Consider the following 25,048-nt stretch of genomic DNA (forward strand, 5'->3'; position numbering starts at 1 on the left):
CGATGGCCAATCGTTCGAGCATATGATGTGTTCCAGGTCGGGCCAAAGACGCCAGTCACAATAGTAAGATCAATGGAATTACTTTATATGATCGCTATTTAATTCTATCACAGAACCTGAAGCAACTTCAGACGTACACTTTTAACAAAATTCATACAAACTACAATGGTAGAACAAGAAAATGAAACAAGAAAGGAAAAATGGATAACTTATGTATATTACTATTTGGCTAAGGCAGTTTTACTTGTATGCTAGCGGTCCAGACCTTGAGACAGCAAACCTAGGAAGGGGGCTAGGACCAGAGCTGCCTGAAGTTGAACCCTCGACAAATTTCACTTTGCGGCTAGAACTATAATCCAAAGGGCCCGATCGATGGGCATTCCGGTGTTTAGTTTCGATGCTTCTCGAGCTACCGCTATCATGATCATAGATAGGATTCATTGATCCTTTGAAGTAACTCAAATCACTACTGCCATACTGAGGAGTAGCATCACCACGAGGCTGTCGTGGTGCAGGGGATGCATGAGATACTGCAGGGGAATGGCGTGGGGATGGACTGAGGAGTGCCAATGGCCCTGGAGAATTGGCATAGTACTGGCTATATATTGAACGTAGAATGGCATAAGGAACATACGGCTCCAAAGAGCTTCTTGGAAGGTAAGGTGAGACCTCACATAGTTGATCAAGAAAGATGAGTTGGGCTACAAGATGAGATCTGTAGGAAAAAGAAGTTAGTACCTACAAATAACCACTGGCGACCAATATTGGACATGAGAAAGACGAGGGTAACCTACAAATTTGGTCCTTATAATTTAGGCCAATTTTCAATTTAGCCCTTGTAGTTTCAAAAGTTTCCCAATTTGGTCCTTATGATTTGGGTTTTATTTCAATTTGGTCCTTATGGTTTGGTTAAATCTCATGAATTGTCCATGTTGTTACTATATCACGTGTGTTTTTCAATTTGGCTAAGTGTGTTAGCCACCTTAGTAGGTTTTAGATTTCGGTAAAAATAGAGGAAAATGAAAGAATTTTCAGGTGAATAAAAAATGATTTAAATATGATTTGTGAGGTTTAACCAAGCCATAGGACCAAATTGAAAAATAGCTGAAACAATAGAGATTAAATTGAAAATTTTAAAATCATATGGATCAAATTGAAATTTTTGAAACCATTGGGGCTAAATTGAAAAATGAGCTCAAGCTATAGGAATCAAATTTATAATTTAACCAAAAAAAACTAAGCTTAGACTCCTGAAGGTTTTTAATTTTTAAAACAGGGTTTGAGTTAGCATCAACATAAACTAAGAAATAAATATGAAAATTTGGATGACCTGTTTGTTTCACTCCATGAATCTAAAATGATCCCAGCGGCAAGTTTTACGAAGAGCTGCATTGTAGACTTTATACTTGCTTCAACGGATGTAATACTGTCGGCCTCAGAATTCAATGTTCCACCAACATGACCATTTTGAAAGGTCTGTCTCTGCTCATGTTCACGATCCAATCTCACATACTCACTTCCAGCAATCACTGCAGTGATGCACCTGCAACCAGATTTAGTTGAGTTGCGCAAGCGAAAAGAAGATCCAGATTGAACACAAAGCTATGTTGGAAGAAGCTAGAACAACATGCTATTAGTTGTGATGGAATACTTTTACAAATTAAAATGTATCGCACCAAAATTCACGTGCGTTTGAACTTGGAAACAGTTATTGTAATCTGTAAGATTAACAGGTCATATGCCAGCTCACCTTGCCAGGCAATGGATATTACTGTTGAAGCCTCCCGTATCAACATTGAAGGCGGTTAAGTTCCAAATGTTAGAAGTCATAAAGGAGGCAAATAAATATGGTAACAAAGCCCACGAACCATCATTCGCACCCCCCACATCTTCCAAAATAGATCTTATCCACTGTGAATCATGATCAGAGATTACTGCAACACTGTTAGCCACTTCTCTCATCCTCCTAATATCCTTCCTTTCAGGTAAAGCATCGGGTATATGTTTAACAAACCCAGCTAATAATGAATAAATCAAGGATGCACTATCTTCGAGAACGATTCCAGCTGCTTCAGCTAAGTTCTTATCAAAAGCCAGAGCTAGACCTGCTTGAATACAAAATCCAACTACTGTCTCCATATCAACAATTTGTTTGATAGATGCATCTCTTTCAACTCGGTCACCAGAATGAAGACTGCTGGCAACCGACTCTAGCACCTCATGGTTAGACCTCAACGATGTGTCAATGCAGTTTAAAAGTGCAGCTGTATGTTCTTTTAGCATACGCTCTAGCTTATCCACTCCATAACCACCAAATATGCGAACAAAGGCCTGTAGTTCCCTGGCATCTGTGACAGAGTCAGCAAAATATCCACCCACAGGCCTTGTACTCTTGAAGCATTTGTGAACTGGTGCAAATAGAATTCCAGCACCTGAAGTATCCTTGATTATATTTTCAATGTACCAGTTACAGACAGCTTCAGCTGCTGACCCTGTCTGTTGCTCTGCTGGCTTCTCAAATAAGTGCAGAGATGAAACTGGACCTGAGCATGCCTCCGCAAGCAAAACTTCTCGTATTCCCTGGGTAAGGTCCATGCTAATATGCTGCTCTGCAAGATGGACAATGCTGATATGCCGACGAATCAGAGATTCTAAAACAGAAGGTCGCTGAAGATCATTCTCGGTTTTTATTACAACAAGTAACCTCCTCCTGAAGTTGCCAAGGATGCACTCTCTCATATACTGCAACAAATAATTTGTGAGCTACTATGAAATTGCACGATCCATTCGCATAATGCATGATTCTAAAAGAATTATCAAAGTTGAAATTGTTTACAAGACAAAGGTAGGAACTTTTAAAGAGAGTAGAATAACATAATAAAACAGTATTTCTTTTGTAATTGTTTGTGTTTAAGTTGTTTTGGTTGTTTTTATTTTCCGTTAATTCTCTATCACCCAGTTTGTATCTTTGAACAATTTTTATTCCTTTTCATAACTTCAATGAAAAGTTCGTATCTTGTTAAAAAAAGAAACAGCGAAATATACTTTGTAAACGTTCTTGTATCACTGAGGTCGTGGTTTCAAGTTCCTTAGAGATTACCAACTCAACTTATTAAACCTCACAAGTTGATTGACTACCAATGTTTTAAACCTCACGAGTCCATTGACTACCAAATGTTGTTATTATGTGTTGAAAATTTTTTCCTTCTTTAGACTTGTTGTTACTTCTGCATAATTTCTATTTCGTATTAATTTCGCACTTTTATTTTGGAGAGTTTGAATTCTTAGGAAAAGCAATCATGTTTAGAATTTGAACATAATATTTCAACTTCAGATAAAGACATCAAATGAGTTAAACACAAATAATACTAGTACTCATCCCAGAAGAAACGACACAAGAAGTTGAGTTATGTAAGAATATTCATATTTTCATTCAGCAAATATTTTTAGATGCCCTGTTTTAAGAGATGACGAATGAGAGAGGATGTTTTAGAATATCTTGAACTCTTTCCTCACCGGGACATTCTAGTCACTATTCTAGAAGATTTGATGATATTTTAGTCAAATGTCTAAAAGAAATTGTTCTCTTTCTACATCTCAGTCTGCATCATGATATTTTGGTCAAGTGTACTAAAAAGAGAATCTGTTTTTCTTCTAGTTTTCAAATAATTCGTCCTTAGTTTTTAAAAGATTTCATACCAGGTAGCACATAGACTAGAATACTAATAAAATTCTTTTATTCTCTAACCCCATGTACTAGAAAAGGCAAGTCCGTTCCATTTCCCTAAATATACTAGGAAAAAGACCTGTCAATATCTTTGTCAAACACAGCCTCCTCTTATTTGGCTACTTTCTCACGAAAATGAATATAAAAAAGCATGGAGCTGATTTTAAATGCTCGTGGAACTGTGACATTACTTGCAACTCATCATGACAATTGGAAGACTATAGAAGGAAAAATAAAAGATATGAAAAGCAATCATATCATACCTCCCTCAGCACAAAAACGTGATTTAGAACACATATAGGCTCCATATCATTCAGAACAGAACATAGATTGGTCAACCTTTGCATTGCAGCTTCAAGCCTGTCAGAGGAAATTTGATAAGACTATGATCGTTTCATTGAATGGTAAAACTAACAAAGCATTATAAGATAGTTTATTTATGTACTTATTTATCTATTTTTCATTTGAAACACAAAAGCATTGGTGACAGTAACAAATAGGGTATAAAAACTTCCAGACAATATCCTCCACCAAAAGAACTTTGTTAAATTTGAAACAGATATTATTTAGACAAAAATGATCCGTTGCTAAACTGCTGATAAGTTTATATTTTTTATGTTATCCCACAAGCAATGAGGTATTTCAAATTTACCATAAAATATTTATTGATTCCTTTCAAGCTATGTTGATCAAAACCCGGGAATCAACCAAAACTGTAACAAAGAAAAACAGCTTACATTTTGATTGAACCATTATTTTCAGGATAGCTTTCATAGCCAGGTAAGGGAAAGCCAGCTGCTCCTTTTGGAGATTTATTTAAAGGAATTGAAGCTCTCGAGGCATAATTTAGAAATGAAGCTACTTGCTCCGGCAGAAGCTGAAATATCTTAAAGCATTAGCCTCAAAAAATGATTATTTAAAGAAATAAAAGATAGAGAGAAATTTGGATAGTCAAATGAGAATGGTGCTTAGAGTGCTGGATATTGCAACAATATAAAAGTACCTGAATCTCTAAGGCACCAAATCCTCCTTCAGAATCAAGGATGTTAATTAACCCCTCCAAACCACCCATAATAGATTCAATGAGAGATTCTACATAGAGCACAGCGTCCCTGCCGATTCTGGTGACCTGCCATGCACTTCCAATCACAAAGGCTTCTACGACATATTTGATAAAGTGTGTAATAAGGCAATGTAATACTAGGTGGATATTAATTTGAACCACATCAAACCCGCAAGATAATAGTGATCATGTGACTCATAATCACCTTACAAAATTTCACTAAGACAAATTATAAAAATATTGAAAGAAATATCCGCCTGTCAATGGGGAATTTCCAACTCTCATTCCTCACTCATTCTCTGCCTTTAAGATATCCACATAAACCTTAAATCCAACAAATCTGCAATTAATCCTTCACAAGATGCTAAAAGTGTTGTATATGTACATTGACATTTACTATATAGTTCTCATTCCAGTTGAGAGAGGAATTTTTCTTTTGGTAGGAAACATGTATTTCATTGATAGTATGAAATAACCAGATTACAAGAAGGGCTTCCAATTAGAGACAAGGACATTTAGAAAGTAACTATTGAAAGGGGAATAAAAACCTTTATTCCATTCTAGTCGAGAGGATTTTAAGAAGACGTGTCATTTAATGAGAACACAAAAGTGAACAACTAATTGCATTTTCCTTTCTGTGACCATTGAAGGCTTCTTGTTCACACCATGTTCCACTTGTCTAAATGTTTTAGAACGATACACAAAAAGTAAGAAAAATATTCAAGGATACAAATTCAAGAAAGAAAATTGTTCAAGAATACAGACTCCCGAACATAACAAAAGAAGACAAAACAGCCAAAATTAAAGAAGGCATTTGGTACTATTCCAAGTTCCAATGACAAGGCAAAAGATCAAAGGAGGCCACATTGGAGCAGGCACATATTCACTTGCAGCAGTTCCCACACTTTCACCTTTGAGGCCAAGGTGGGATCTTGGGAGGGGCTATTGTTAAGCCTCTGATACATTACACAGATAAGAAGACAAAAGTGGATGAGGGGAAGAATAAGAAATAATGCAGGAAGAAGGGAAGTTATTAGTTTCGGTTACAGAGAAAGTTGTATATAGAGCATGAAATTGCATCCTAGAAGGTGTGGTAGATTTGGATTAAAAAAAAAAAATGGCAAAATTGTCCAAGGGTTTGGAGGTATAAATTGAAGGGAATGTGATCCTTGAAGAAGAGAAGGTAGGTAGGGCTCTTTAACACTCTGCCAAGTACATTTCTGAGTAAAGTTCATCCAGTTTCGCTTGCCTATCACTTGATGTTTATCTCTCCTTCTATCTCTCCTGCATAATTGATAGGGCAGTAAAGTTGCCTATCCTTTTCTCTTCATTTATCTCTCTCTCCCCTGCATAATTGATAAGATAGATTTAGAGAATCCTATCACTTAATTGCAGTTTAACTTTTGCATCATAGTTGTTACCTCCGTCTGAAGGATATCAATTCATTTGATCTTGAATGTCAATAGACTATATATACCTTGAGACTTGCTGAAATTCAAACTTGGCCAAATTATTGTGCATGTTCAGCCTAAACCATTCTTCAATGTACTTCCCACAGTTCTTGATCCTTGATGACAACTTAATTCAGAACAATTGCCCATAATTAGTTGGTAGGAATCTTTCCTTTAGAAGTCGTCACATCTTAATCTTAAGCCATGTGAACAACTGGCTTGCTCATTCTTCTTCCGTGAGCATGAAGCTGGTTCCCACCAAGTTTGAGGGACCGGATTTCAGCTTATATGCTACAGATTTGATATTTATTTCATTTAGCATATCTACGTAATAGCAGAAGTTCTTAACCTATTTAAAGCCAGTCCAAGAACTCATCCATGTTGAGGATTCATAAAATCCAAGCAGTTCAACTTCCATGCAGTATACCGGTTACTAGAGCTTCATATCGACTCGTCCCAAGCCTTATTGACTTTTTATATCAACTTTTGCATCATTCTTCATCATTTAAGTTGGAGCCATCAGATGGGGTATCTCTTTATTTTTTGTGGTTCTTGGTTTCTTGCCGCTTGTCCAACAATCTTCTATTTGAAAGATCATCTTGCATTGCTTATGCTTGGACTGTTGGTCTTTTGTTTTTTTTTCTTTTTTTTTGATAAGAAACAACAAGCTTCATTCAAAAGAGGTTACAAAGGAGCAACAACCTAAGGGCGGGGACGAGAAGGCCCCCCCCCCCCCCCACCCCACCCCACCAATACATTACAGCTTTCCAATCACGACTGTTGGTCTTTTGTTAAACTAAATTTTCTGGAAAATATATTGGAGTCCTTGTATAAGTTGCTTTAGATTCCCTTCAATGGTCGTGATCGAGGTCAAGTACAGCTGATGAAACAAACCATGATAGGAGAACTGTTTGTCTCCAACAGGTTCTTGTTTCCATTGAAGACTTTCAAGGAGCACTGACACCAACTTTGGTGTAAAGAATACTTAAAGGTTAATAAATTTTTATTAATATCAATATTACTCAACTGCTAATACAATCCAACCCTGTTTAGAGGCTTCCAGGTTGTTAAATATCTAGGGATGCTTCCTTCTAAAATAGAAAATTAAAAGTCAACCTAGATGTTCGAGCTAGGAATTTGATAGCAGGGAAAAGCAAAAAAGAAGATGTGTCAAAAAGTTACCTCCTCTGGGACAATTGGAGAAGCACACTCGGGAAAACTACTAGCAATGCCAAGCCATGCACAGCAATGTTGAGGTCGCCCTTCAGGTCCAAACATTGTATTTCTGAAGACCTTTCAGAAAACAGAGGCATATTAATTAGCACATTATCAGCACATTGACGAACTAAACACAATAGTCAAAATACAACTGCAGGTAATAAGAACCATGGAGTTCTTGAAAACAAAAACTCACTGTTGCAAGGTGCTGGTGGTAGAAATAAAGCTTTTTAAGACTTCCGTGCTTTGATAATTGGGATTCTAGCTCGTCAACACATCTGCAATGACACAGAATATGAATGTCACTTTTTTATGCTGCAAGCGGCTAGATATCTGTTCATTCTTTTCCTTCCTTTTTCAAATTTTTTGTCATGAGAAACCCAGTTTTCATTAAAATGGATGAAACTATAAAAGAGATTGAGAGAGACCTTAGCACCAAAGAAGCAGCAAAAAAGATTCTACTGAAGTAAGCGTTTAAAAAATCATATAAGGCAGAAGCACAAAGAAGTAAATACAAATAACTTCCAATTATCTACAGACAAGAACAATGGATATCTTTAAAATCAGAACACGTGAACACTCAAAGTGAGGTATTAAATTGAATATAAAGCTCCACCTCCTACTCAAAAAGCATCTATCCCAAAACTCTCCTATTATGTTCTAGCCAAATCGTACCTTTAAATGAATCTTTTAAGAATCTCAATATTGTATCAATGGCCAAAATAAGCTAGGAAAAAGTTGATAAATGAAAGTAAATTTTGACATAAAAATTTCTTACGATTAAACATATACCTTCTAGCACCAAGTCATGATGATTGTTGTATTTTTGTTTCACTAACTTATACTCTATTGCTCCTTATTAAAAGATTGCATAAATTAGGATACTTTGAAATTTTTAGCTCTTATCTGACCACACCTCCATTTTTAAGAAGGAAGATTGAATATTACCGATGAGGCTCCTAAGAGAGATACTGTCATGCAAGAAATTGAACAATATCAAATTTAGACTACTCAAAGCATTCAATAGAATTTTGATCAATAGAACTTAAGCAATGGTAGGGTTACAAGCCAGTTACAATGCTGTGTTATAGGTAGATAAAGTACCTGGACCAGTTATATGCAGCATTTCCTTCTGATAATAAGCCCTCTTTCCCAGTGGAGACAGTTGCCTTCTCCAAGTGTCTAATGTTAATAGAAGACCGGGAAGATGTGACAATCATCAATACTGACAGCCAATCCTTTCGTAAGTCCTATAAATGAAGATAACTACCATTTCAAAATCTGCTAGCACATAAGAATGATAAATATTAAACAAGGAATGTAGACGCAAAAACTCCTCAACTTTAATTACCTCTATTATGTACCATTTGAATGGTTAGACTAATTAGCTTCTTTAGAATTATTCATATTTTTTTTCCTTCAGAACACTTGGATGGTTCGACCCAATCACAGTAGGAGATACTTAAAACAATTTAACAACTTTATAGAGATTAAACTAAGAGACACACAAAGAAAATTCAAATATGGTGAGAAAGAGAAATAAGAATAATTTCTGTATAGAAAATGCAAGGAGTGCTGCAACTAAGGCTTTGCAGCCATTTATGAAACCGGTGCATCAGTCTATGCTGCTACTATCTGTTTTATGCTACGATCAGTTGTGAAATTTTAGGTGGTTGTATTCATACTCATGAAAGCATGAGGAGAAGTTGTAGTTTATTTACATGATTGTGTAGCTCTTCACATACGACTTCTCTAAAATTGTTTATTGTGCTATAATTCCCTTTAGAGCCATGCCAAAAGTTTAGAGATGCTAGAATAAACACAGTTGACCTCATTGGTCCAAAAAGTATTTTTGTAATTAGTTTTGGTTTAGGGATGAGAGGATGTTTTATCTTCCTCCTCTTACTTTCTATATCTTTCTCTTGAGATGCGTAGTTTGTTTAAAAAAAAGTTACAAAAATAATAATAATATACGAGGAACATGAACATCGCCAAAAGAGCATGAATACAGAAGCTAAAAAGAACACATTAATGTGCAAAACACTTCAAACTTCCTCTGAAGAAAATACTCATCTTCATCATGAGCTAGATTTTAAGGATTAGTTGCCAGTAAATTGAATGAAATCAATACTTAACAAATAAACATGTGCAAAACTTCTAAAATGCTAACATGTGAGCATAGCTCATACTTGAAAATGATCATGCTTTTCAGAGTCAGTGACTTCATTAAGCCTTATGGAACTTGGGCCTTTTTTTTTAACAAGAAACAAATACAGTGAGATTATCCTTGTGATTATGCTACGTAAAATCCAGGTTAAGCAAATAAGTTACAATAAATATAATTATTTATCAATACTTTAATATTCCTTCTCATTTGTGGGTTTGAAAATTTGCACAAAACCCAACAAGTTGTTATCAATATTAAATGGGGCAGAAATGAGAATAACAGGAGTTTGAACACAAAACCTCCTGCTCTAATGTCATGTCAAATCACTACTAAACCCAAAAGTATGAGTTTATGGACTAGAGTAAATTTAATTATTTATCATTACTTTAACCTGCTATAAACAGATTGCACCTACCAAATTACCAACTAAAATATAAAGTCACTTCAGTATACTGTGAACGTTTGTAATATTAGGAAAAAGAATGTCAAAATCTAGAAACTACATCTTTGTTTATGTTTTCTATAACATATACAAATAAAGTTCACAGTATTTTTCAAGATTGCTTACTGAGAGATCACATGTGAGTGTAGATATGTTTTCGCCCTGTGGCTTAGGTATGCCTTCAAGGTGAAGAACAATTTGCTGAAGAAGCCCCTTTAAACTGGCATCTAAGTCGAGAGCCACCATTCCAGGAGTACCCAACAAAAACCGGATTCTACCAGCACACGAAGAAAGATATGACAATGCATAACCTCGAATTGCTGCACATAAATATATATAAATTTGTCAAAAGAAAAAAAAAAAAAAAAAAAAGAAGAAAAGGGTGGGGAACCTTACCAGAGCTGCATAAAGTGAAAAAACTTAGAGAATGAAAGATAAAATATTTTTCGTTCAATCATAATATATGAAAACTTTCCAGTCTCGAGTGGATTCTTTTTTCCACTCACAAAAAATAAGAAAACTTCACGCTGTTCCATATTTATTAAACAAATAATACAGCAAGCAGCACAGTTTTTAACGACATATCGGTCTTTGATGGGCATCAAAATCACTATTTTATTAACAACATATGATAATTTTATTTGAGAGACTAAACCAAACATAGAGATGAAGAAGCATTATGTCTTTAAATACCGATTTTTAGATGGTACAAAATACCTCCAAGTAGAAATATTTCTGGCTACAGACAAGGCTTAGTTCCAACTGCAAATTTGATCATGGAGCGATAAAAAATAAATGGTAAATTCTACATTGAAGCAAGTAGGAGTGGCCCTATATTATTGGTGCTCAATTTGTTGTTTCCTTTTTGATATCTTAAATTGTTTGGGCATACTTACATGCTCTTTACTAATTTTACGAGTCTAACCCTACAATATTTAGCATTTTAATATCTTCGATAGGTGACCACCATGGAGGTTGAAACCATTCTAAGGGCTACGAGGGTTGCTGTTTCTTAGAACAGAAAATGTAAAAACATGCTTGGTTAACTGCTAATACCGTTCAAATGCCACTCATCTCAAGCGTGTAAGTTGCTTAGCAAAGGCAAACTTAATCATTTAATTATTCTTAACATTTATTTATGAACAGTATTGGTGTGTAACCAAAAGATGAAGCTTTACTAATCTTATGTATCCATTAAACGGAAGGGAAAGATGCCTTTTATAGGCTACTGTTTGGGAGGGATAACTGATAACAAACTTAACTAACAAAGTTCCAACTAATCCATAAGGTAATAACAAGATAACCAAACTAACTACTGTAAAACTAAATAAACTATCCAAAGAATACATCAAATTCCCTCCTAAGAAAAACTCGACCTCGAGTTTCAAGATGCCAATTGGAAAGAGTCTGGTGCCTTATACTCATATATATACGCCACATTCAATACCGGCTATATTCGTAGGTCCACTGGAAGATTGATGCAATAGGCGTTGTCTCCATAACGTTGCAGGACCTCAAAAGGACCTATCTTTTTGTCCTTCAATTTGTTGTAAGTTCCTTTGGACCGTTTGTGACTTCTTGAGATGAACCATGACTAGATCGCCTATCTCGAATTGTTTGGACCGTTTGTGAGCATCTGCAATAGTTATATTGATTAGTACGTTTTCGTGCAGCTTGGTCAGTGGATTTAAAAGGAAGAGAAGACTTAGCTGGTTCATCAAGAAGTTTGGCCAGAGTAAGCGTGGCTGAATTCTCGGGGATCATCGGCTCATTCAACTCAGGAGGAGCAGTCTTGGAAGAAGATGCCCTGTCCCATGTCGTCCGTCGAATAGGAGGCTTCAATCGTTTCCGCTCAATTTTCTCTTCAATCTTGGTAGCCATGGTGATTGCATCCGTCAACATATTTATGGGCTGAACATCCAATTGATCTTGAATGTCCTCTCAAAGACCATCCACAAATCAGGCAATCTTGTAGTCCTCTGATTCGGCCAAGTTAGTTCTGGCACCAGGCCTGTGAAATTCTTCAGCATAATCGGCGATGGACTTCGAACCTTGACGACATCTCTGATACTGTCGATACAACAGTTGCTCGAAATTTACCGGCAGAAATCTTCCACGCATCAGACGGAGCATACGCGGCCAGTTGCGAATGGGTTGCTTTCCTAAACACCGGCGATTAATCTCAAGCTGGTCCCATAAGGCCAATGCTCCGGACTGCAGCTTGAAGGCCACAAGACAGACCTTCTTGTGTTCAGGGTGGTTGGTATAATCGAAAAAACTCTCGACGTTCTTGACCTAATCCAAAAACCCCTCTACATTCATCTTACCATTGAAAGTCAGAAGATCTATCTTCATTCTGAAATCGGGTCGAACACCCTGCCATGGTGGTACTCCTCCCGATCACGCCTAGGATTTGCGCAAAAAAAATTGTCTTCTTCGTCCGAAGAATCGGAATCTTGTACGCGTAACTACAGTTCTTGAAATCGGCGCTCAAGTCCCCCTTCACGTCCAGCTGCTTCAGGTGTTCGCGATCTATTTCTTGGACGATTCTGACGTTGGCCACCACGATTTGCATTGCCTTGGTTACCCAAGTCATCCCGTAGTCGCTCTTGCTCGATCGCAATGTTCTCCAAGTGTTTTGACAAATTCTCCATCAACCCATGGATTGTCTAAACACTGGAACGAACTTCGCACTAAGAATCCTCTACCAACAGTAAACGTTCAGTAGCTGACCTTGGCGATAGTGGTTGATTTGTTGCGGGATCCACCGCGGGTCCCTTGCCGGAAGGCGCTGTGGTCTTCCCAGCCATCAGATCCGAAGAAGCTTGTTCAGGGCTCTAATACCAAATTTGGTGTGTAACCAAAAGATGAAGCTTTAATCTTGTGTATCCATTAAACGGAAGGGAAAGATGCCTTTTATAGGCTACTGTTTGGGAGGGATAACTGATAACAAACTTCCAACTAATCCTTAAGGTAATAACAAGATAACCAAACTAACCAAACTAACCAAACTAACTACTGTAAAACTAAATAAACTATCCAAAGAATACATCAAGTATGAAAATTTAATTAAACACGACAGCTGTAGTTTATACATATTATGTGGAGTAATACATTTTATTCACAATAATCTATGACTAAATATAGTAGTTCAAATGCGTTTGACCCACCTGCAATGTACTTGCGCACTAAACAACACAGGCGATCCATTCCATCTATAAGGAATCCAATAGTTGGATCGCTAGGATCCTGCCATCAAAATTTAGTTGAAATCAAACACTTCCTCAACATTTTGGTATAGGAATTTTACAGGGTGGAAGCACTTTACTATGTCTACTGGTATAATCCTGGCAGCTTTGGATTTTGAGGATGCAATTCCCACATGTTGAAAATACCAGGTCACTTCAGATTGTGCTAAAGCCAGCGCAGAAAACACCATCTGTCATAAATATTAATATCAGGGAAACATGTAAGAAGTTTATGCATCAATATGTTTTAAAAAACTAGTAAAATCCGGATGTAAGTGGTAGTCAGAGTGTAGTACTATTTGAGTGAAAATAAGTCCATAAATAAGTTCATTTTTATCCATTCAGAGATTTCAGAAACTTTCAAAATATGAAAATATAAAACATGGCTAGAAGAAAGAACTAAAGGAACTTCAAAAAAAAAAGGACTATCAGTAATTTATAAGACCAGGATCCAAACAAATCCCACTTACATGTAGATTTTTTTTTTTGGGAAGGGGGATGATCTCTACCCGGCCCCTAGGCTGTTCATTATTCCCTTTTTTAATATATATATATATATATTGGGAATTCATTAAATTCAAAGCTTCCTTTGGAGTTCATACTCTTAAATCTTTTTTTCTTTTCTCTTTTTCATAATTATGATTTCTATTTTGTCAACCCGCCAATAGAAGAAACTTTTTGTAATTCTCATGGCTCCTTCATACCATATCTCTCATTGTGTTTCATTTTCTTGCCTCTTTAATTAAAGTTTAGTTTCTTATTAGAAAAAGAGAGGAAATATTCACACCATACCAACTTGAAAAATCTAACTACATTAGTAAAAGCAACCAAAAATCTAATACAAATAAAAACACCGCAAGTTATGCAAGTAACGAATGTTTTCATAAATATCACACCAAAAGGGAGAAGTATACCTGAATATTAGGGGCTAATAAACTTGGTTGATCAGTGAAGAATATCACCATTCTTCCAATCTCTTGCTTGAGAAATATTCTCCTCTCATGATGTATGGCATCACAAGACACCATTGCTTGTTCCTGGATCTCACTGTAATGCATAACAAATCATTGCATCATCAGATTCATGATGATTTTGACACAAACGTGAAAGGAGGGAGAGGGTGGGAAAAAAAGAAAATGCACACACAATCAGGCCAAAACTCATCAAGATATCTAATGAAGACAAAATCAGGGTTTCTTTTTTTTATGAGAAACATACCAAGAAAAGACAACATAAGGGTTGGGTGGAGGACACCCCCTAAAGACAATAAGACCTTCCAATCATACTAAATCATGAGGATGTCACCACCAAGAAGTATGAGGAGGTCACCACCAAGAAGAAGTATGTTGTACACGGTAGTCCCCTATAGAAGAAGAATCTTCAAAAACCCTTTTGTTTCTTTCTTTCCATAAAATTCAAATGAGAGCTCTAATAGCACAACTCCACAACACCTTTGCTTTGTTTTTGAACCTCATACCCACCAAACATTCCAAAATCTAGTTGTCAATTCAATTTGGGAGGCAGGCCAAAAATCCAAAAATCTGAAACAGACGAGAGCACCATTTCAAAGCGAACGAGCAATGAAGAAAGAGGTGATCTATGGTCTCTGCAAAATGAGGGGGAAAGGGACCATTTGGGGAATTTCCTTTGAATATTTCTACCGAGTTTAAACTACTATAACAAAAACTCCAAAGGAAAAACTTTACCATTTTGGAAACCTTGAACTTCCAAATCACTTTCACCAAAGGGAAATTTTTTATTTTTATTTTTTATTTTTTATCTTTTATATCTTTTTCCAAAAGAGGGGAGATGATATGTCCCCAAAAGATCAAAGGGTTACAAAAAGGAAGCCCAATTGATCAAGATATGAACAAGATCATAATTACAAAAAAGAATGGCGCGAGAACTCCAATGGATTCAAAGAGCTTGTCAGAGTTCCAAAAAACGTCAATACTATAAATTTTCTCTTTGACAACCGTTTCTCTCATATCAAATCTTTCACAGCATAGCCATTTTAGTATAGTTGAGATTATTTTTTAATTTTTCTGGAAAAACAAATTAATGTTTTCAGATATCCCATCAAGAATGGACCTTTGGATAAGATTTACAATTGATATAATGAAACACTCCCATGAACTAAACCTACAAAATACACTACAAATTGATTCGATAACATTAATTCTTCTATGTATCCAAACACAGTTTAAATCCTAGGCATTTAACTCATTTCCCCATAACCATCAAGCAGACCACATTATCCAAACATGCGGTTGATGTTTGTTTATTAAACAATACCAGATAATAAGGGAACTCTGATACGACCCTCCAAGAACCTTTGCCTGTACTTCTTAACAAAGTTATCATGCACATAATGAAATTTGCAGAGTACAATTAACGCACATGGTCGGATATACCAAAAGAATCTTCTTGAAAAGGAAAACTTCAGGTATTGACTGATAACAATATCCTTCCAACCCACCCGATTCTCAATTACTGTAGCGTATGGAGTAAGAAGTAAAACTAGAATTTAAATATTTTTAAAGAAAGGATGATTTTGTGTTGAAACAGAACAAAGTAAGAGACTTGCTTTACACCTGATCATTTTTTCAACCTGCTTGGCAACACTATACTCCAGATCGGCTTCTTTCTGCTTTGTACGCCCAGATTTGGCCATCTTCTTTGATTCTAATACTCTTGGTAAAACATATAATTGATAATCCTCATGTAGATGTATGAACTACATGTCAACAATCAACGATGAGTTAACAACCATAAATGAACAAAATATATTTCAATAAGGCCTTCTAAAGTTTCTTCAATCTCACCTCATCTCGAAATAATGAAAGAATTAAGTTTTCCTTCAGTACGACCTGAAATGTCAGGAGGGAGGATGAGAAAGAGAAGATAACGAAATCCATAAAAAATTATTGATAAATATATGAAGCTGAGATTTTTTTTTGTATTGAGATAAGTGAGAATTATTTATTAAAAGAAGAAATAAAAAATTTTGTGCCCATCCAACTAAAGTGAAAAGACTAGATTTGTTTCTTGATAAGAGATAATTCTATTGAGAAGGAACAATAATACAACAAAGGGGAGGGATGACAAGCCCAACAATATAATAGGAAGATGGCGAAAACCCCTCCAACTAGCTAAGACCAAGAAGCCAACAAAGTACTGAAATATTTGAGACCCAACAATAGGTCAAAATAATCAGGACACACACATCTTTCCCCAGGTTGGTAAACTCCAGAATGCTAAGGCTTTGCTACTATTCCATACAAAATAAGGAATGGGATGCCATTAAGACAACTAAATTCCAACTTCTGAATCACTGCACAAGAATTGATCTCCATTTCCTTTGTTTCCTTCTTCCAAGATCTAACAAAAGTAAAGGGCTTTTTGAGAGACCCCTTTAAGGAAACAAATCCCATTGGTTTCCCATCAATGGCAACCAAAAAGCTAACAAGCACATCCACCATTCCACCATTTCCATATAGTCCCAAAGTGTTCACTCTCCAACAAAGAATCCAAAACTCCCTACCTCATTATTGGCCTCTATGTGGACTAATCGGAGGACTACCTCTTCCTCTGTTTCTCCACGATTATGTCATCACCCATCAACTGCTTTCTTGACCACAATTAGGGTCGACAATTTGTCCAGTACTGGTAAAAGTAGCTTCAGACATGAAGATAGGGAAACACCACACTTTTCAACCTTTTGACCAAGAATTCAGCAACGATCATATGCACACAAATTGTAAGACTAATTGATGTATCAATGAAAAGTTCTTGTTCCTTTGTTTAAAGAAAAATTTGATATTTACCCAGGGACTTCCAGAGCATTAGCTTTCTTTGGAATAAAAGTAATAGTCTCATTCTTTTTTTTTTATAAGAGTAATAGTCTCATTCATAATAGCCCCCAAACGTTTCCATGACCATGATATCTATTTTTTGTGAGAAATATTAAATAATCTACTCCATAAAAGTTTTTGCCCAGTGATAACAAAAACAGGTGGTCTAAGCCACTGGGTAGGAGGATTTTATATCGTATTACCTAAAGAGTAAATATATGGTCCAACAAATTTACTCAAATATAGACAATTGGAATGACATCAAATTAGTACCAACATGATGCATGAACCAAAAATATCAATTAGCACAGGTTCTTATTTTTTCATGTCCTATATGTCTAAACATGAGCATATTCTTAGTTAAAATGGAAATTTTCAGCAGTAAGGAGAGGACTCATAATATTGAGGCAAGTACCAGAGCAATGTCAATGCTGGTTACACGAAGCAGCTCATCAGGACAAACAAGATACCCAAACAATACCCACTCCCGATAGGAAGTGACATTTGCAAGATCTTGTGCTCTCTGCACAGGAAGTGGTTGAACAAAGCAGAAGAATAAACAATAACACTACACTACTTCAAGAGGTTTCTAATTAGCAGTAGTAAGAAATAGAAAGATCATCCAAACTCCAAAGAAACGTTTACCATTGGATGAGCAGAATTTGTAAGTATGTCTGGATATCGAGGGTGATATGGACTTAAAAATCCTTCATTTCTAAGTTTCCTTGTATCTGTTGACAGAAAAATAATAGGACCCACTGCCTCTAAGACCTGAAATGGCAAACCAGGATTACATTAACAACTCTTCAGAAGTTAGAACTTTACATTCAATGCTTACATAAACAGAGAAAAAGAAAGCAAAAAAATATTACTCCAAGTAAAAATCTAAAGATAACATGAAAACCAAGCATAATTATTCGACGAATCAAAATTAGGGTCCAAAGAGGCAAGATATAAATTGAATAAAAAAACTCTTGAACATTTATTTTTATACATCATAGATGTACACCTTTTAGTGCAATCTTCTCAAAATTATAGAATAAAAGCAAAGAAAAACTACCTCCAGTCTTGAAAATCAGATAGTATTATAGTTAATGAACAAAATAACTATTTCAGATAAATATCACTTTTCCTTGTTATTCTATATGTTGAGACTATTATTAAAGCTTGGTTGCAAGAATTTAAAACAGGTGATGTACAGCTTTTGTGTTACTGTAGCTAACAAAAGTTGACATAAGAAACCATTTTAGACCATTTTCAAATCTTCAAGGGTTACAAATCTGTAAGATTTTAGGACCAAATGGTACTACTTTTCAGACCCCATTGACTAAAAGAGGTACTTGTCCTTTTAGTTTGCTCAGTAAGTATGTGTGTGCACCATTCCCATCTTTCTCAACATTTCATATATAAAATGTTGGTTAAATTAAAAGTTTTGTCCTGGAACTTTGAAGGTTGAGTCAAAAAAATCTCTGAAGTTCAAAAAATGTTGGTTTAGTCCCTAAACTTTCAAATTATTCTACTTTGGTCTCTCAACCTTCAAATGTCCATTTTGGTCCCTAAACTCTCAAGTTTGTTCCATTTTAATCCTTAAACTTTTGAAATGTCTAATTTAGTCTCTAAACTTTAAAAATGCAATCATTTTGGTCCTTACTTTAATTTTGATTTTAAAAAATGCAATGTGTTCGTATGAGATGTATTTAAATCCCATAGGTTGAAACCGAGTATTAGGTAAGCAAATTTTATGTGGAAAAATAATCTAACAAAGGACCAAAATAATTGTTTTTTGTTTAAGTTCAGAAACTAAAATAGACATATGAAAGTTTAGGGATCAAAATCAATGTTTCAGCCTCTAGGCTTTTCCTCCTAAAGAAGCAAGGCGATATGAGGCGAAAGCCTCAATTTTAATTAAAAAAAAAATTATACAAATCTTAGATTTGTGTGATTAGGTATTGCTAAACATAATAGTTATATAAAATTATCCAAAAAGAAAATCACCCCCAACAATTACCACTTAAATAAAAATTCTAAAAGTTATCCTTACAATCACTAGTATTATCACTAATAGGATGGACTTATTCTACATAATTGTTGTCTTCAATGGTTTTAAAGTCTAGGTAGTAAAAGTAGCAATAGATCCAATTGTTACAACTCCTCTATTAGCATTCCATAGACAAAGAAACATGTATACCTTTTAAGAATTGGACAAATTAATAATATTCTTTTATCATCACACAAGGCGAAAAGACATTAAGCTTCATCGCATCTTCATAGAGGTGTAAGCTTTTTATGGTCCAAAGAAGGCGTAAGTCACGAGACTAAAAATTAGAGTCTTGCCTAGAGGCAAGCCTCAAGGCATAAGTCTCAAAAGTCTTTTAAAACATTAATCAAAATAATTATTTTTTTTAATTTTAGGAACTAAAATAGGCATTTTTTAATCTAATAAATCCCTAAACATTTAATTTTATGTCCAATAAGTACCCGAATTTTTTAAAATATCTCAAAAATTAAGGATTTATTGGACACAAAATCGAAAGTTCAAAAACATATTAAATACTAAAATTGAAAGTCCAGTGTCCTATTAGACACTTCTTAAATTTTAGGGAGGTAGACATTAAAAGATTATGGACTTGATAGATGCTTTTTAAAGCCCAGACTCAGTAGTTACACTCTAAACGACCTTGCCACAAATTGGAAGGCGTTCCTGTAACTTTTTGGTATTTTGTATATTTCATATCATCAATGAAATACTTGTTTCTTAAAAAAAAAACAAACAAACAAACAAACCTCATTGAAACAACTCTAAAATGGACTGAATTTATAATTTAACCTATAATTTTTGTTTCTCATTATGCCCAAAAAATACGGGCCATCTTTGTAAATTGCTTTTGTTAAAATAAAAGTGACGTTAACCTCTCCAATACGGGGGCTGACAAAATTTAGATCTTCTTGTAGTCCTTTCAAAGGTGGATCATATGAGTCAATGAATTGAACCAGCCTGTAACTCAAAAAAAAAGAGACATAAAATGAATAATTTGTTAGTATAAATAAATATAGGAATCGAGCTGAAACTATGAAAGTAAGAGCTCATGATGAAAAAAAAGTTTAGCATCACCAAAGTGAGATGATATAATATTATTTTGGCTAAGAAAATGGCTAACAATTAGAATAATGGAAGAATTTCAAAATGACTGGTCACTGAAGCTAATGCAGAATCCAAAAACAACACTTCAGCTAACGCAGAATCCAAACTTGTTAACCCGATTAATTTTGTTTTCCATCCAAGAGTGCCAAAACTATACAGTTCAATAAATAACATAATTTTTATCTCTCTGAAATTACAAACAACGACAGGCTGAGGCAGGACTTAATAAATAAATATGCCTCATACCGATGATAAAAATCACAGTCTCGATCATTTCTTGTCATGGCGTGCAGGAGGTTATAAATCTGAAGCATCATTTTCCTTGGCAACTGTCATGAAACCATTATCAGCAAAATCAAAACTTAACATGTCAATGAAAACACCGGTAGTTGCCAACATGAATAGTTGATAAGCTCTTAGATTGATGAAATTGAAACATAAGGAAAAATGCTTAAAACAACAAATGTTGTAGTTGACTTGCCTTATGCGCAAACAAGTTAACACGGATGAAGGAACAAAAGAGATCCATAAAAGCATGCAGGATGACTGAATTTTGATGGGGCTGCAAAATACTGTCACAAGTTATTAGAGATAATATACAGAATCATTGCCACTGTTATTCGAATAATTACACCGAGAAAGTACAGTCAAAAAGTGGTAATATCACAAGTACCAAGTTTTATATACTCATTCAGTGATATTGAGCCTTTAGAGGCTACAGTAAAGCTCTCCAATTGATTTACATTGGAAAAAGAAAGCTCTAGTCAATTGTCTGTGTCTAAACTTTTTTTCCGTTAACAAGTTTGAGGAAGCTCTCCAAAGCTTATGTAGAAACTCTATCTCAAAGCTTAAGAGATCATATGGCCTCCACACATCTAATTTTATCTTCAAATGTATTTCTTGTAATCAAAATTCCCATCGAATGGCTAGAACCATGTTCAACTACAAAATCACATTAAGAGATTTGGTGGACTTAAAAGATAACAATATTTTAGATGTTGAAGATGTGTTGGAGAAGAATGGGTTTCGGGTTCAATGTTGATTTAACATGGTATCAAAGTATGAGGTCCTATATTCAAACTTATGTAATGCTATTTCCTCCCAATAAATATTGATAATCATTTGTTGGGTCTTGTGCAAATTTTCAAGCCTACAAGGGAGTGTTAAACATTGGATTTAAGCATTTGAGTTTAATGGTGATTTAACAAAAACAACTTATAACAAGGTAAAAAAAAAGCATCTAGCCAACTAATTGCATGTGAACCTCAACTAATCGCACAAGACAACTAGCGGAGTCCACAACATTTGGTTGTCAGAAAACTCACAAGATTTTAATATTCTATGTAGGTGGCCACCATGGGGTTTAAACTTATTTCTCCAAAGTCCATTTTATCTTTTCAATTGTCACAATGACCACTAGGCAAACCCATAATGGTGAATAACTATAACTTTTGTAACTACCACTTCTTTTAATGGTGACTAGCAGCAATAAAATTTGAATTTGAACATTCCCTATCCAATAAGGAGACTTTCCCAATATATTTTGTTTAGTTCTAAGATGCCTATAAAGGTGGCTAAGATTCCTGAAAAGGTGACGGAGGGCAAAGCGGGAGATTCAGAAAGTCATCTCATAATTTGGAAAGTTATGATCTGGAAAAAGCCTAATTTCAGTGATCATGGGAAAGGTTAGGATTGGGTGCCATAGTTTTTTTTTCTCCCTCTCTCTCTCTCTCCCTTTTACCCTTCTTGGTCTTGGCATGTTCAACAAGGGTGAAACCTTAAAAAAGCCTTCTATTAATGCATATATTGGTTTCAAGGTCACCCTTTTAATAAAAAAATAATACAAGTTGCTAACCAAACTTTATATAAATATCATTCTGGCTGGCTAACGTCTTCTGCAAATTAAATGACTATCTTTAAGACTCACCAATAAAGTTATAACTGTACTACTAATGTCCAGTATAAGTCGCAGAGCCTGTTCTCGAAATGCCATCAAATCAAGAAGCAGCTGTTAAAGAAAAAAGGAAACTGTTACAATTCATAGTATATGCTTGAAATCTAATCGAGGAAAAGAAAATAAACATTTGGAATGGCACAGTAACCAACGTGAAAACTCTATTTCAGATTGTTATTACTTATTATGAAGTCACAAGTGTTAAGAGTATAAAGAGTTCAAATGAAATTTACATGTAACTTCTCTTGGATTAAAAAATCTAGATGTAACTAAAATAAACAAACCCAGCTGCCAGTATTCTAATTTCTAAAATACAGATATAAGATGAAAGCTGGTTAAAGATCTACCAAATCTTACCTGAACCCATGGTTCCAGACTTTGCATATGAAGTTCTGCACTATCATTGATAGCGTCTAGAGCAATTTTATCAACCTGAGCCAATATTTTCCAACAGCATCCCAAGTTTAATATTACTGTACAAATAAAAGGAACTGATCGTATGTGCCCAAGGGAAAATGACAATATAAATGAATCTTACACGTTCAAGTTGTAATTTGCTAAAATGCTCAGGAAATTTTTTTGAGAGCAATATGCAAATCCTTGGGTGGTTGGGTAAAACTCCTGCTTTCCAAAATGCTTCAGAAAATACATGAGCAATTGGATCGGGATAGTCTAAGATTTGGTTCAACCTATATATTTTAGCCATAAGACCATCTGCAACTTCAATAAGCTGGTACACCCACTGAACATTCAAACCCTTATGGGACCCAACTGAACTGGGGTTCTGGCCATCATGGGCAGTATTCCTAGTACTCCGAGCTGCAACTGGAGAACTCATATCTGGCCCCAAGTACTCGGTCCATCTTGACTGGTCATCCTCCCTTGTTCTAGTACCAGTTGGTGATTGAGATGGATCCTGAACTGAATATCGTTGTCTTGATTTCGCCATTGGTTAATAACTTGGTTCCAAGAAATTCTGCAATTTCAAGGTGGGGTGGTTGAAAATCAAATGTTGAATATAACGACCAAATTCAGTGCTAATTCTGTGAATTGCAAGAGAAATCATGGAAGCGAAAAATAAAATAGTTCCACACAACACTAATTGTTTCTATAATCTTTCCAGCTCCACGGGTCATCAGTGAGCGACAAGACAACGTCGTAGCAAATTCAACCTAAGCAACTAAACAGCCGCAACAATTTCCATACTCTTTTGAAATCCTTCCTCTCTCCAAACTTCTGGAAACCCGATGCTTTGTTTCGGGCAGAAACTACTATAGTAGGAAGCTCAATGTTTGAATTCCATGAAAACAGTTTAAAGGGTATAAACAGCTCCCTCCCAACAGTGCACACGTCGAACTAAATTGGCAAAAAACAGTCACATTCTTTCTTCTCCCCCGTTAAGGCGCATTAAGACATAGAACCAGACGGAACAAACAACAGCGAAAGAGATAGAGAGAGAGACATACACATACCTTGCTAAGCTTGAGCTCCAATGGAGAAGCAGCTTAAGTGAGCTCAGATCCAAGTCTTCCTGCCACTGGAAACGAAAACAAACAATTGAATTACAATTGAAAACAAACAATTGAATCACTGTAATTGAATCAGAAAAAATTACAGTGAAATGGAGCTGGTGATGACGATGAGTTGAATAATTCTTTTGTTTTCTGGACGAGTCAATCTCGCGGGCGTTTTTACGGGAAATTTCTTCGGTCCTCACCAGTCACCACTTCACCATTTTCACTCTTCATTTTAAGAAACCTTTCTTTCTACTCTACTGTCTCAATATTCGGATTTTTTTAATTTTTCTTTATTTCTTTCTTTCTTTTTTCTGAAAATATGTGAAATATTGGGCATGGCGACGTATGAATTGCGTAATAAATATAGTTAAATAAATTTGAAGTAGAAAAAATTAGTTTAAGTTATTATTAACGTAACGCCCACCAAATATGGACCGACCTATCTCACAATGTTTTTAATTGACGAACAACCCAACCTTGAAACATTCTATAGTCAAACCTTGTCGTTAGTGTGAGTTCTTGGAAAACTTTTATCTGTTGAGCGACGATCTTTCCACTCAGTACTATCAAACAAGAAATTAAAGAATGCGTTCACAACGAGAAACCAGATAAGAGAGAGAAAATGTGATCAATGGAAAATGAATTTATTTCTCATTATTCAAAAAATATTTTCCACAGTGATATATATACCTATCTGTCACATATCACTTCACAGCTGTTACCAACTATAACAGATAATTACAACAGAATTGATCTCTCTTCCTAAATGCAATTAATGTGCTCTCTTAACACCCCCTCAATGGTGGGGGAAGCTACAATATTGAGCTTGGACTACAGCGGAAGAAATCGAGAGGCCGAGAGAGGCTTAATAAAGATATCAGCCACTTGAGCTGAAGCTGGGAGATGACAAACCATCAACTTGCGCTGAAGAACCAAGTCACGACCAAAATAAATGTCAACAAACTATCAGATCACTAAAACCGACTTTACTTGACAGGTGAGTCTCGTCAAACTCTGTTACATCTTTACACTCAAAATCGTATTTTAAAATTAGTTACAAACAAAAGATTCGTTATTATATAGATGAATAATATTTTATTTGATGATTCAAATAACAGCAACAAAACATTTGAAGGTTAAAAATATAAAATTTTAAAATTTATAGAAGAGAAAAAAATATGAATATAGAAGTTTTGAGTTCAAAGATATTATTTTAGTCATGGACTACACAATTTTTGTATTAATTAAGAATGTCGTTTATTTGT

The 25,048-nt window shown here is 35.3% G+C and overlaps 1 protein-coding gene across 2 annotated transcripts; it reads right to left on the minus strand.

Annotated features, from left to right (window-relative positions):
* Positions 1-64: 64 nt before the first annotated feature.
* Positions 65-24,042, minus strand: GRL (transcription activator). Of its 2 annotated transcripts, XM_088122018.1 has the most exons (25): positions 23,882-24,042; positions 23,739-23,803; positions 22,805-23,242; positions 22,624-22,698; positions 22,240-22,320; positions 20,794-20,874; positions 20,559-20,641; positions 20,081-20,165; positions 17,816-17,941; positions 17,586-17,693; positions 16,142-16,186; positions 15,911-16,053; positions 14,231-14,363; positions 13,397-13,507; positions 13,239-13,317; positions 10,195-10,388; positions 8,564-8,709; positions 7,656-7,737; positions 7,424-7,534; positions 4,731-4,856; positions 4,465-4,604; positions 3,991-4,087; positions 1,751-2,742; positions 1,331-1,543; positions 65-715 (listed from the first exon to the last, which is right to left on the minus strand). In XM_088122018.1, the coding sequence occupies exons 3-25, from the start codon at positions 23,213-23,215 to the stop codon at positions 241-243; spliced, it is 4,137 nt and encodes a 1,378-aa protein (XP_087978144.1). In that variant the 5' UTR covers positions 23,216-23,242; positions 23,739-23,803; positions 23,882-24,042; the 3' UTR covers positions 65-240. The 2 variants fall into 2 exon arrangements, with proteins under 2 accessions (XP_087978144.1, XP_087978145.1); XM_088122019.1 differs by lacking the exons at positions 22,805-23,242; positions 23,739-23,803; positions 23,882-24,042 and having other exon boundaries at positions 20,794-20,884; positions 22,624-22,683.
* Between the last annotated feature and the right edge of the window lie 1,006 nt (positions 24,043-25,048).

This window comes from Momordica charantia, assembly GCF_013281855.1.
Source record: "Momordica charantia cultivar OHB3-1 chromosome 3 unlocalized genomic scaffold, Mcharantia_2.0 BLBB01000003.1, whole genome shotgun sequence".
Taxonomy (NCBI): domain Eukaryota; kingdom Viridiplantae; phylum Streptophyta; class Magnoliopsida; order Cucurbitales; family Cucurbitaceae; genus Momordica; species Momordica charantia.

Bases quoted from the DNA above. Each gene is read 5' to 3' on its own strand.
- GRL (XM_088122018.1), bottom strand. From the start codon at position 23,215: ATGGCGAAATCAAGACAACGATATTCAGTTCAGGATCCATCTCAATCA. The intron at 17,694-17,815 runs GTAAACGTTTCT...CTTCCTGTGCAG, and splicing joins CAAATTCTGCTCATCCAATG to AGAGCACAAGATCTTGCAAA. The intron at 7,738-8,563 runs GTACTTTATCTA...GTGTCATTGCAG, and splicing joins GCTGCATATAACTGGTCCAG to ATGTGTTGACGAGCTAGAAT.